Source organism: Aotus nancymaae, unplaced genomic scaffold (genome assembly GCF_030222135.1).
Source record: "Aotus nancymaae isolate 86718 unplaced genomic scaffold, 86718_ANA_hifiasm-v0.15.2.pri h1tg000040l, whole genome shotgun sequence".
Taxonomy (NCBI): Eukaryota; Metazoa; Chordata; class Mammalia; order Primates; family Aotidae; genus Aotus; species Aotus nancymaae.
This window is the reverse complement of record NW_026988454.1, coordinates 115,362,049-115,376,079: the sequence shown is the minus strand read 5'-3', so window position 1 is coordinate 115,376,079 and position 14,031 is coordinate 115,362,049. Positions and strand designations below refer to the sequence as shown.

The following is a 14,031-nucleotide window of genomic DNA, read 5'->3' as shown; positions in this document are numbered from 1 at the left end:
CCGACCACTCCCCGCGGCCGGAAGTGGCGGCGCCGCGCGCAGTGAATGCGTGCCGGTAGGTGCAACTTGTGGCGGTTGGTGGGGCCACCGTGTCTTACCAGTCATCCGGCGCGAGTCCCGGAGGCCCCTCGACAGCAGCATCACCGAGGAGGCGCCTCGCCGGGCGTCCTTCCCGTCCCCTGGGTCCTTTGAATCTAATTTGGCTGGGACTCACCTTCCGTTGGCGCGGAGGATTTCGCGGCCCTGACCTTCCGGAAGTGGGGGCCGTCAAGATGTGCTCGAAGCCTGGGCTGCCGGCGCCCGGGTCCTCGCTGGCCCTGCGGGTGTCCTTTGTGGACGTGGATCCCAACGTGATCCCGGTGCAGCTGTGGGGACTGGTGGGCGAGCGGCGGGGCGAGTACCTGCGGCTGAGCCGGGAGATCCAGGAGGCGGCGGCCACGCGCAGCCAGTGGGCGCTCGGCAGCACCTCGGCGTCACCCGGCGAGCTGTGCCTGGTACAGGTGGGGCTTCTGTGGCACCGCTGTCGCGTGGTCAGCCGGCAGGCGCAGGAGAGCCGCGTCTTCCTGCTGGACGAGGGCCGCACCATCACTGCCTGCACGGGCTCGCTGGCGCCGGGGCGCAGCGAGTTCTTCCACTTGCCCTCGGAGGTGCTGGGCTGCGTGCTGGCGGGCCTGGTGCCGGCAGGCTGCGGCGCGGGCGAACCGCAGCACTGGCCCACCGACGCCGTGGACTTCCTGAGCAACCTTCAGGGCAAGGAGGTGCACGGGTGTGTCCTGGACGTGCTGCTGCTCCATCACCTGGTCCTCCTGGAGGTGCCCGAGGTGTTCCAACAGATGGGGGAGCTGGGTTTGGCTCGGAGGGTACCTGACAGCCTCTTCCGCTCGCTGCTGGAGCGCTATCTCTCAGCTTCCAGTGCTAGCGTGGGCGCCGGGGTTCCGGTTCTCTCGCGAATCCCACCCAAGCAAAAACAGCCTGGCCTAGATTACTTCTATCCCCAGCTGCAGCTGGGCGTGACGGAGCCCGTGGTCATAACCCAAGTGTGCCATCCCCACCGCATTCACTGCCAGCTCCGCAGCCTCTCACAGGAGATCCGTCGCCTCTCTGAGAGCATGGCCCAGGTATACCGGGGTTCCACCGGGACAGGGGATGAGAACTCTACTAGCGTCACCTGGAAGGAGAGGGAGGTGAGCCCAGACAAGCCGGGCTCTCCGTGTGCATCTTGTGGCCTGGATGGACAATGGTATAGAGCACTCTTGCTTGAGACTTTTCGGCCTCAGCACTGTGCCCAGGTGCTTCACGTGGACTATGGAAGAAAGGAGTTGGTGAGTTGCAGCAGCCTTCAGTACTTGCTGCCTGAATATTTTCGAATGCCAGTGGTGACTTACCCTTGTGCTTTGTATGGACTCTGGGACAGTGGGAGAGGCTGGTCTCGGTCACAGGTCGGTGACCTGAAGGCACTGATACTGGGCCAGGCAGCGAATGCAAAGATTGAATTTTATTGCTCCTTTGAGCATGTATATTACGTCACCCTGTATGGAGAAGATGGGATTAATCTGAACCGTGTGTTTGGAGTACAGTCGTGTTGCTTGGCTGACCGAGTCCTTCAGAGCCAGGGAACAGAGGAGGAGGAAACAGAAACATCTCCTCAGTCTCAGTCTCCTGCTGAAGAAGTAGATGAAGAGCTTTCACTCCCAGCCTTAAGATCTATCAGGTTAAAGATGAATACCTTCTATGATGCGCAGGTAGAGTTTGTTAAAAATCCTTCTGAGTTCTGGATTAGGTTGAGGAAACACAATGTCACCTTCACTAAGCTGATGAGGAGAATGTGTGGTTTCTATTCCTCTGCCAGTAAGCTGGATGGTGTAGTTTTGAAACCTGAACCTGATGACCTTTGCTGTGTCAAGTGGAAAGAAAATGGCTATTATAGGGCCATAGTCACCAAATCGGATGACAAGAATGTGAATGTATTCCTAGTTGACCGAGGCAATTCGGAAAATGTGGACTGGCATGACGTAAGGATGCTGCTTCCTCAGTTTAGGAAGCTACCAATATTGGCTCTGAAGTGCACCCTAGCTGATATTTGGCCTTTAGGAAAAACTTGGAGCCAAGAGGCAGTTTCCTTTTTTAAAAAGACTGTGCTCCACAAAGAATTAGTCATCCATATTCTTGATAAACAGGATCATCAATATGTTATTGAGATTCTTGATGAATCAAGAACAGGGGAAGAAAACATTAGTAAGGTAATTGCCCAAGCTGGTTATGCCAAGTATCAGGAATTTGAAACAAAGGAAAATATCCCAGTAAATGCCCACTCCCCAGGGCACGTTTCAAATCATTTTACTGTGGAGAATAACAAAATACCTTCTGCCAAGACAGGAGAAGGAGAACAGAAAGCCAAGGGAGAAAATAAAACCACATCTGTTTCAAAAGCTTTGAGTGACACAACAGTTGTGACAAATGGTTCAACTAAACTGGTTGTTCGGAAAAAAGGGAAAAGAGCATGTGTTTATTTTCCTCTTATACAGAATTTCTTAAAAATTAAGCCAGGCTCTTCTAGTAAAGGAGAGCTGGAAGTTGGAAGTACAGTAGAAGTTAGAGTGTCTTATATTGAAAACCCTGGCTATTTCTGGTGTCAGCTGACCAGGAACATACAAGCACTTAAAACTCTAATGTCTAATATTCAGGACTATTGCAAAAATACCGCTGCTCCTTACCAGGGAACCACCCGTGCTTGTTTGGCTAAGCGAACGGTAAACAGACAATGGTCCAGAGCTCTCATTAGTGGGATACAATCTGTGGAGCATGTCAATGTAATATTTGTAGATTATGGGGACAGAGAAATGGTATCTGTGCAGAATATTTATTCAATTAGCGAAGCGTTTCTCAAGGTTAAGGCTCAGGCTTTTAGGTGCAGTCTTTATAATATAATTCAACCAACTGGCCAAAATCCTTTTGTTTGGGGTGAAAAGGCAATACAAGCTTTTAATGAATTTGTAGATAATGCAGGGCAAACAAATCTAGAATTAAAATGTACAATATTTGCTCTGGCTTCAATTAATGATGAAGAACTATTTAACATTGTGGATTTGCTAACACCCTTTCAGAGTGCATGCCATTTCTTGGTAGAAAAGAGACTTGCAAGACCAGTAAAACTTCAGAAGCCTCTGGAGTCCTCTCTTCAGCTACATTCTTACTTCTATTCTACGCATGATATGAAAATTGGAAGTGAAGAATTAGTGTATATAACGCATGTTGATGACCCTTGGACATTTTATTGCCAGCTGGCAAGAAATGCAAATATTTTAGAACAGTTGTCATGTAGTATTATACAATTAAGTAAAGTTTTGCTGAATTTAAAAACATCTCCTTTGAACCCTGGAACTTTGTGCCTTGCCAAGTATACTGATGGAAACTGGTATAGGGGCATAGTAATAGAGAAAGAGCCAAATAAAGTGTTCTTTGTTGATTTCGGGAACATTTATATAGTAACAAGTGATGATCTGCTTCCAATACCTAGTGATGCATACGACGTCTTACTTTTGCCCATGCAAGCTGTCAGATGTTCATTATCTGATATTCCTGATCATATACCAGAAGAAATTGTGGTGTGGTTTCAGGAGACTATTTTAGATAACTCTTTGAAGGCTTTAGTTGTAGCAAAAGATCCAGATGGAACACTAATTATAGAACTATATGATGCCAATGTTCAAATTAATGCTAGCATTAATAAGAAGTTGGGGCTACTTAGTTACAAAGATAGAAAAAAGGAAAGTGAACTGCTCCTCTCTACAACTGAAACTCTTGCAGAAAAAAATGAGACTATGAAGTTGCCATGTACAGAGTATTTAACTCAATCAGGGAACAAGTTACATAGTAAAGAGATGTTGGAAGAGTCATATAAATCTAAGATCAACTCATCATACAAGGAACTCAAACTTTTGCAAAGTTTAACAGAAACAAACTTAGTCACTCAATATCAAGACAATGTGGGAAATAAAAATAGTCAAGTGTTCCCATTAACAACAGAAAAGAAAGAAATTTCTGCTGAGCCACCCTTGAAAACAGCAGGAGTAGAAGCCACTCTTTCAGAGAGAAAAATAGGAGATTCATGTGACAAAGATTTTCCTCTGAAATTTTGCGAGTTCCCACAGAAGACTATAATGCCTGGCTTTAAAACAACTGTGTATGTTTCTCATGTAAATGACCTATCAGACTTTTATGTTCAACTAATAGAAGACGAATCTGAAATTAATCATCTTTCAGAGAGATTAAACAGTGTTAAAACAAGGCCCAAATCTTATGCAGGTCCACCTTTGCAACGAGGAGATGTGATATGTGCTATTTTCCCAGAAGACAATTTATGGTATCGTGCTGTGGTCAAGGAGCAACAACCCAATGACCTTCTCTCTGTGCAGTTTATAGATTATGGCAATGTTTCTGTGGTTCATATTAACAAAATAGGTAGACTTGACCTTGTTAATGCAGTATTGCCAGGATTGTGTATTCATTGCTCCTTGCAGGGATTTGGGGTTCCTGACAATAACAAATCTAAGAAAATGATGCATTACTTTTCCCAACGCACCAGTGAGGCTGTAATAAGATGTGAATTTGTTAAATTTCGAGACAGATGGGAAGTTATTCTTGTTGATGAACATGGGACCATAGCAGACGATATGATTAGCAGGTATGCTCTCAGTGAAAAATCTCAAATAGAACTTTCTACCCAAGTAATTAAAGGTGCCAGTTCAAAGTCTGTTAACAAATTAGACATTGACACTTCAGTATTTCTTAACTGGTATAATCCAGAAACAAAAATGGTAAGAGCTTATGCCACTGTGATAGATGGACCTGAGTATTTTTGGTGTCAGTTTGCTGATACTGAGAAACTTCAGTATTTAGAAGTAGAAGTACAGACTGCTGGAAAACAGGTAGTAGACAGGAGAAATTGTATCCCATGTCCTCATATTGGAGATCCTTGTATAGTAAGATACAGAGAAGATGGACATTATTATAGGGCACTTATCACGAATATTTATGAAGATTATTTTGTATCTGTCAGGCTTGTGGACTTTGGAAACGTTGAAGACTGTGTGGACCCAAAAGCACTCTGGGCCATTCCTTCTGAACTTTTGTCAGTTCCCATGCAAGCCTTTCCATGTTGCCTCTCAGGATTTAACATTTCAGGAGGTGTATGCTCTCAAGAGGGAAATGACTATTTCTATGAAATAATAACAGAGGATGTGTTGGAAGTAACAGTATTAGAAATCAAAAGGGATGTCTGTGATATCCCTTTAGCAATTGTCAACTTGAAAAGCAAGGGTAAAAGTATTAATGAGAAAATGGAGAAATATTCTAAGATTGGTATTACTAAGAGTACTCTTCCCTTTGAAAATACTGACCCAGAGATAAAGCAGGCTCTTGGGTCCTCCTGTCTTGATGTAGGACTTAAGAAATTAAGTAATAAAGCTGTACAAAATAAAACATTGTATGTGGGACCACAGACAGATGAGCTTGCTGAAAGAACTGAAGAAGATGTAAACATTACTGAAACCAAACCAGGTAACTTCCATGACCCTAAAACCATTAACATTTATGAAGGTTTTGAAAACCCCTGCCAAGATAAAATTGATGCTGAGGAACTGGAAGCTGAAGTAGAGTGCCATCTGATTGACAAAGCAGAGTTTGATAATAAATACCTAATTACAGGATTTAACACGTTACTGCCACATGCTAATGAAATAAAGGAGATACTAGAACTGAATTCACTTGAGGTGCCACTTTCTCCTGATGATGAATCAAAAGAATTCTTAGAACTGGAATCTATTGAGTTACAGAATTCTCTGGTGGTGGATGAAGAAAAAGAGGAGCTAAGCCTCGTGCCACCGAGTGTGCCGCTCTCCCAAGACCATGCCACAGAAGGCACCCTGGAGCCATTCACAGTGCAGCTTCCTCTCAGCTGTGAAGCTGAGAAACAGCCAGAACTAGAACTACCTACAGCCCAGCTGCCTTTAGATGACAAGATGGATTCTTTGTCTTTAGGAATTAGTCAGAAAGCACAAGAATCCATGTGTGCTGAGGACGTGACAAAGTCAAGTTGTGTGGAATCTTCTGATGACCAGCAGCATCTACATGGAGCAGATTGTGATCCTAAAACACAGATTAAAATGGATATATATGAAGAGGAATTTATAGAGTATAAAAACAGGGATGCCATTTCAGCATTGATACCTTTCTTCTCTGAGGAAGAAAGCAGTGATGGAAGCAAGCACAATAATGATTTACCAGATCCTGTCTCAGGTATGTGAATTTTTTTTTTCCCTTTTCCTTTTTTTTTTTTGAGGCAGGATCTTGCTCTATCACCTAGGCTGGAGTGCAGTGGTGTGATCTTGGCTCACTTGCAGCCTCTGGCTCCCGAGCTGAAGTGGTCCTCCCACCTTAGCCTCCCAAGTAGCTGGAACTACAAGCATGTGCCACCATACCCAGGTAATTTTTTTATTTTTTTGTAGACACAGGTAAATCATGTTATCCAGGCTGGTCTCAAACTCCTGGGCTCAAGCAATCCTCCTGCCTCAGCCTCTGAAAGTGTCCTTTTAAGTTTAATGTAGTTACTTTCCAAAGTTGTTATTTCTTTTAAAGGAAGGAGAATGATTCTTATATGGATTTCCAAAAAATAATTTTTTGTAAGAATAATTAAAAACCTGGGAATTGAATCAGATTGGATTTTTATGAAGCACATTTTAAATTTGGGGAAAATATATTGTGAAATCAGTGCCAAATAGTATATGCTGGAAGAAATGCTGAAATATTAATTTTGTGTTTAAAAATTGAATCCTTAAAATCTGTGAGTCTCCGAAAGGTAATCACATTTAGAATGTAATCAGATTTATAATCAAGAGGGTATGTGTTGGTAAGTTTTGTAAAACTTGGTATTCCCTTGCCAAGCACTACTATAGGCATAAATTTACAGTAGGGATTATTTTAACAGGGTCTTTTAGACTGTATCATGCATTGATCTTGCAATTCATTAGAAACCCTCAAACAAAAAAATAGATTTAGGGAGCCTATATTAATCAAAAAAGTTGTCATGAGTAAATCTTGGAGAACATTTATTATATTAACTTTTTTATAAATGATTTTTACTGCTGTTTTCTTTGCTACTTAAGAGTTGTTACATTAAATGGGTAACTAGCTTTTTATAATCAATGCTATACATTTGCAATTTTTATATTATTAAATTTGAACAAATGTACAAAATAAGGAAAATATAGAACAGTGAGAATGAAAATCACCAAGAAGTGACCAATGTTAACACCATAACATATTTTCCTTTTGTTGTCTTTTACCCTCGTTGTGTATGTCTACTACATGCAGTTTTAAAAACAGTTTAGATCATACTATCATACAGTATTGAATCCTGAATTTTAGTCCCTTAAAAGTGTTTTAATATTTTTTTTGCATTGTATTCCATACTGTAGGTACACTTAAGTTATCTAAGTATTACCCTTGCATTAGATATTTATTCGTCATTGTTATATTTTAATAATAGTATTAACTCTGTGATAAGAATACTCACTTGCAACGTACTGCTTTGCTATATAAATGGCTGTTGTAAGTACAGAAAATACCACTTGTGTTAACAGTACCATATTTTAGTAGTGATTTTCAATGTTAGAAATCAGATTCACATCCTGATGATGGTGATTTTTTGTTTGGTTGGTTGGTTGGTTTAGGAAAGCAGCAAGAGATTATATGGGGAAGGGCACTGGAAGAATTTTAAATAAAATTGAGGGAGACAGACATACCAGTGTACTAATTACATGATATTGATGATACAGAAATAATGCAGATTAGGAAAATGCTTTGCTTGTGTATGTTACATTAAGGAATTAAGAGATATGCATTGAGTCTTAATTCAATTTGGCAGCTCAACCACAGAACACCTACCCTCTGAAAGCCTTTACTGTTGGATCTAAATGTGTTGTGTGGTCAAGTCTAAGAAACACATGGTCTAAATGTGAGATTTTAGAAACAGCTGAAGGAGGAACAAGGGTAAGTGACGTTTAAGTACTTTATCTCCAAATGTATTTGCAGACTGTTAAGGAAATTTTACCAGACTCTGTCAGACTAGAGAATGCGATTGAACAAATGTTTACCTGCTTATTCCCCCTGATAATTTGATGTAATGCACAAATATTTTTAATGACCATATATAAGAATCCTAGCAAGAAATCATCCTAGGCTTTTTCATCTATTTCTCTTACCCTTTCTAAATTCTGTTAGTTACCTGGTTCCGCACTTTACACATCTTGTCTCTTAGTTGGAACTTTTTATATCTAATGCCAGTACCTTAGTTGAGTCATTTCACAATTACATTACTCTATTAACCTATTTGGTTTACTTCTTCTAGTCTTCCTTAAATTGATTGTCCACAGTGTTAGGGTGAAGTTTGGCAATTGCAAATCTGACTACATCATTCTTGTATAAAACTTATTAAAGACTTCCAGTTGATTCTGTTTCTTCTGTAATTTGAAAACCACCTGTTCCAGAATTACCTGGTGTATTTTTTAAATTGCATTATAGATTCCTAGGCCTTGGCCTGGGCTGCTGATTCAGAATTTCTGGGATTAGGATTCCAGGATGTGCATTCATATTCCATTAAAATTCAGAAAGCCACTGGCCTGGAACATTAAAGTGAAGCTCATTAACATGGCAAAGGAAGTCCTTTAGGGTTAAGTGTTTATGTACTCTCTTTGGCCCTAATTCTTTATATTTTGTACTTTATAGTAAATGGACATCAAAGTGCTTGGCTTCTTTTACATATACTATCTGCTTGCTGTTACAATATATTTAATAATGCAGTTCTGTTTTACCTATATTCCCTCCTGTTACCAAACTCGTTAATTCCAATTTACTTCGCCATTGCCTCTACCAGGGAGTATTCGCTGACATTATTTTCTAAATTTACCCTTGTCCTCAACCTTCCCCGCTCCCCGCAAAAAAAAAAAAAAAAAACCTTATTTCCATATTACATTCCTATACCCCTACTACAAAGTCTGTACTTCCTATAGTTTATTGTAATTATCTATTTAGAGGTCTTTTCTCCACTAGATTTTGAACTATTTGATGTTGAAATTTTATCTTTGATCGCCAATCATAGATACTCTATATATGTTTGGGAAACTGAAGTAGCATGGTGTTTGAAACATAAGATTGAAGTTCAATAAAATCATTTTAATTGTCTTTTAAAGTATTTCATTTTAGGGCCAGGTATGGTGGCTCGTGCCTGTAATCCCAGCACTTGGGAGACCAACGCAGGTGAATCACTTGAGCCAAGGAGTTGGAGACCAGACTGGGCAGCATAGTGAAATCCTGTCTCCACCAAAAATACAAAAAAATAGCTGGGTGTGGTGGGTGTGCACCTGTAGTCCCAGTTACTCAGGAGGCTGAGGTGGGCAGATCTCCTGAGCCCAGGAGGTTGTGGCCACAGTGAGCTGTGATCATGCCACTGCCCTCCAGCCTGGGCAATGGAGCAAGACTCCGTCTCAAAATAATAATAATAATAATAATAATAATAATTTTAAAATCAATTGCTCTGGTACATAAATCAGTTTCATTTTTTGAACTGGACACTTAAAAAATGTTATGTTTTCTCCTGTAGGTTTTGAACCTTTCAAATGGTATGGAGGAGATAGTGAACCCTGAGAATGTCTGGAATTGCATACCCAAATTAGATAAGAGTACACCTAAGGTATGGAATTCTATAAATAGTAGTGAGAGCATTGTTCTTCATTTTGAAAGGTGATTTAACAAACTATTTCCAAAGCCCTTGTGTTTGGAAAAATGAGAAGAAAAATCCTGTAACAATATTTAAAACAGCAATAACAAAATCAATGATTTTGGTCTTTATGCCACGTATTCTTTTGAGATAATTAGTAATTATGTTTTACTCCTTGATTAGAAGATTTTTCAGAGTTCATGAGTCTTATAAAATACATATGAGATGCAGAAAACCTGGGAAACATGACGATATTAAAAAGGAGAAAGTAATAATCACCTGTAGTATACTCATCCAGAGAGAAATAGGTTGACCAGTTTGGTTTTCTTTTATAATTTTTCTGTTTATATGGAATATAAGTATTTCATCTACATATTTGAGACACAATTGATTTCATCCTATGTATAGTTTTATATTCTGTTTTTCTTCATTTAAAACTGTGGTGGGCAATTTACCGTGACATTGTGATGTACTGGGCATTTGAGTTTATCCTGTTTGGGGTTTGTTGAACTTCTTGAACTTCTCACTTCACAATCTTTGTCTGATAGTTTCAATATCTGGTCATCTTGGGGTTTGCAGCTGTTGATTTTCTTTCCTCCATAGAGAAATTGTCAGCTTTCCTTGGTTCTTTGTATTTTGCGTAATTTTGGATTATATCCTGAATGTTTTGCATATTATGTTCTAAGGCTTTGGGTCCTGTTAAAATCTGGAGAATGTTCAAAGTTTTTGTTGTAGTAGGTGGATGTAGTAGGTGGTCAGCTGGTTTCAATTCATACCACATGCTCTCTTTCTCCTTCGGTAGTTGGTGATTCTCCTGTCAGTTTAGTTTTCAAAGTCTTTGCTATGTTGTTCAGGTCTTCCCGGTACATAAGCCACCCAGGGTAGTCAGGGACTTTGGTCAGTGGTTTATATAGTAGTTAGGTGTCAAAGACTTTGCTGTGCTTATTTGGCTCTGTTCTGCATGTGCATAGTTCAGGGGCAATCCGGAGACTTACAGTTCATATGTAGCATTAGGAGTTAAACATTTTCAACTCCTTTCCTCTATAAGATTTCCTCCACATTTTCTGGCATCCAGGATCATCTTCTATCAAGCAAGTCTCTAATAGTCTCCCTTTTTCTGGTCCCCTAGCCAGACAGTATTTTTCTCTCAACCTCTGTTCCATCACACAGTTCTGTTTGGGCTTGCCTTAAGAGTGAAGCAGATAGAGAAAAGAGAGGACAAAAACAATCTCCTCCTATTACTCTCCAGATGACAGAAAGCTCTTTTTCTGGTCCTACTGGCTAGAGAGACGGGTCATCTCTCACATTTATAGGTACCTGTGTTGCCATAGCTGTCACCCTGGGGCTAGCCACCCTCAGGGCATAGCCAGAAGAAAAAGAGAAACAAAAAAATACCACAGTATAGCAAAGGGATTTCTTACTCTCTAGCATTCAGGGTTCCTTTATCCCCAGTCCTCTGGCTATAAATAAGAAATTTCTTGGCCAGGCATAGTGGCTTACGCCTGTAATCCCAGCACTTTGGGAGGCCAAGGCGGGTGGATCACGAGGTCAGGAGATCAAGACCATTCTGGCCAACATGGTGAAACGCTGTCTCTACTAAAATATATATAAAAAAAAATATCAGCCAGGCGTGGTGGCGTACGCCTGTAGTCCCAGCTACTCAGGAGGCTGAGGCAGGGGAATCACTTGAACCCAGGAGGCGGAGGTTGCAGTCAGCCGAGATTGTGCCACTGCACTCCATCCTGGGCAACAGAGCAAGACTCCATCTCAAAAAAAAAAAAAAAGAAGAAGAAAGAAAGAAAAGAAAAATAAATTTCTCTCAAGAGTTTTACTGTCTACTCTAGTTGGGCAGTTTTGACTTGGCCCACCCTCAGATCGAAATCAGGAGACAAGTAAAAAAAGAAAAGGAAACTCACTCCTATTGTGAGTCATTATTAAAGTTTTTACTTTAATTCTCAATCTACCTGTTCCTATTCATTTTGGAGTCTGAGTAGTTGTTTTTTATATTCTATCTAGAATTTTTCATTGTAATAAGTGAAAGAAAGAGGTTATAGTCAGCTTATTCCATCTTGGCTGTAGCCAGAAGGCCATAAACAATATTCAATAGCTGAATAATGCTGCATGACAGTAGTGAGCCATATGTATTAAATCATTTCCCATATAGTATTGGATATTTAGGTAACTTGAAATTTTTATTATTAAAAATCATTGAACATCTCTTTACCTTATGTTAGTTACTTTTTTGCTTATGTCAAAAATAACAGTCTACTACACTTTTTGCACCAGTATTTACTAAAATATTTTTTACATTCGGGTTGTCTCCATCCATTAGTTATGAAGAATCCACAGCCAAATGCATACATATGTACAGATAAGATTCAGTTTGGATAAAGTTCCCTATGCCTGCCACATAGAAAAGGACTATTTAGGACTATTTAAAGTAGACATAAAATAATATATCTAGTTAAATAAATACATAACTACCTCTGGCTTTGACTAAGCCACTTAGCAGACATATAGAAACTACTTATGAGTAAGGCTCTAAAAATTTTTATTTGATTACTAATGGGATTTAAATATCTTTCCCTCAAATTTGAGGAAGCTTTTAAATCAGGATACCTGTCTACAAATGAGCTAGTTTTCCTTACAAAGTGAATACTGTATTATGCATGACTTTTTTTAATGATACATCAAGTCACTATGATCTAGGAATCTAATTACTTTTTTAAAAAATTTGGTGTCTTATATGAGTTGTTGTATTTTACCATAAGAATATCTTATTAGTTTCTGTATCACATAATGCATGCCTACATGATGCTATTAGTTATTAAAAGGAATATAGGAGAAATATTTCCCTTTTCATTGTCCTTTAATAAAGCATATGTGGCTCTATGTGGATACTGTGTTTGAGTAGGATCCCCTTGAACAATGATGTCCCTCCCTCCTTCACCAATTATGAGAGTTGTTGGGGGTTTGGGAGCTAAAAATTGGAAAAGGGCACTTTACTCCCTGTGTAGAGTGCTCCAGGGATATGTTCTAGAGAAATGAGTATTTGAAGAATAGAAAAAGAACTTCACATGATTCTTCATTATAAAATCAGAATTTCATAATTTTGATAGAAATACATTTTATTGTTTACATATTTTCTCATTTATCTGTGGTTCCATTTCTGATTTAAATTATTTTGTACTTATAACAAAGAATCGATAGTAATTCAAAGGTTCCTTTTGTTAGGATGTATCCCAAAGAGTAGGAAAAGATCTTTACTTCATGTCGTCGGATGATACCACAATGAAAGGTTAACTTGTGTTTTTAAAACAAAATACTTTTATCACCTGAAATTACCAAGTCTTAAAAATATTGTTATGCTGAACCCCTCAAACAAAAATGGTTTATCAATTTTTTTGGAGGGAAGTAGGAGGGAAGAAAAACCACTTTAGGTAAAAAAAAATGTTTAAATATACTTATGGGGATATATAACCAAGATGAGGATTTCTTGAAATATAGGAAATTTGTTAATTGAATTAATCTTGAAAGTTAAATTATGAATGTGATAAATTCATATTTTAAAGAATTTTCTCTGTTAATTAGCTTGTATGTTTAAATGATCTTTGTTAAATAATCTCTTGGAATTTCTGAATCTTTAGTTTACATAACATTCAAATTATTGTCTGGTTCTTGGTATTGCACATTCCTGTTCATACATAATGCAGTGGTTCTTAGAATTGAGGCACATTGAGAATAAAATCAGCTCATGGTAGCTTTAGTATCATGTGAAAATACACACCAATCAAAAAGGACAAAGAACCAATTGATTATCAGCCTTCATAACACCATTCTAGCAAAATATAAAGTAAGCCAATTTCATAATTTTTTAGAGAAACTCGATTTAATGGTATAGACAGTGTAAGAACTAAAATATTAAGAAGAAAATAAAATATTATTTCTATAGATATAATGCCCTGTAGTAATTAGAATACTCATCTGTTCCCCTCCTCTTTTAGAGAACATTACATTTGTCATGGTAACAGACATGTAAATAATTTCTTTTGTTTGTATGTTTCTTTCTCAGTTTGAAGTTTTTCTTTTTTTTGTTTTAGAAAAGGGGTCTGGAAGTGATGGAGATGTAACTGTGGATCTATAGCTGTGGCCAGTCAGAAGCTGCTCTTGAACAAGTGGCAGACCAACAGAGTATTTGAGAAATTGGAAAACATATAACCACAAGAAGTTGTCATTTTCAAAAACTTTTATATAGG

At 39.1% G+C, this 14,031-nt stretch overlaps 1 protein-coding gene across 2 annotated transcripts; it reads left to right on the top strand.

Moving 5' to 3' along the window:
- Window positions 1–272: 272 nt before the first annotated feature.
- TDRD6 (tudor domain containing 6) lies at window positions 273–14,031 on the top strand. Of its 2 annotated transcripts, XM_012448802.3 has the most exons (4): window positions 273–6,297; window positions 7,925–8,049; window positions 9,659–9,748; window positions 13,876–14,031. In XM_012448802.3, exons 1-4 carry the CDS (start codon window positions 273–275, stop codon window positions 13,903–13,905), a joined length of 6,270 nt encoding a protein of 2,089 aa, XP_012304225.2. In that variant the 3' UTR covers window positions 13,906–14,031. The 2 variants fall into 2 exon arrangements, with proteins under 2 accessions (XP_012304225.2, XP_012304226.2); XM_012448803.3 differs by lacking the exon at window positions 9,659–9,748.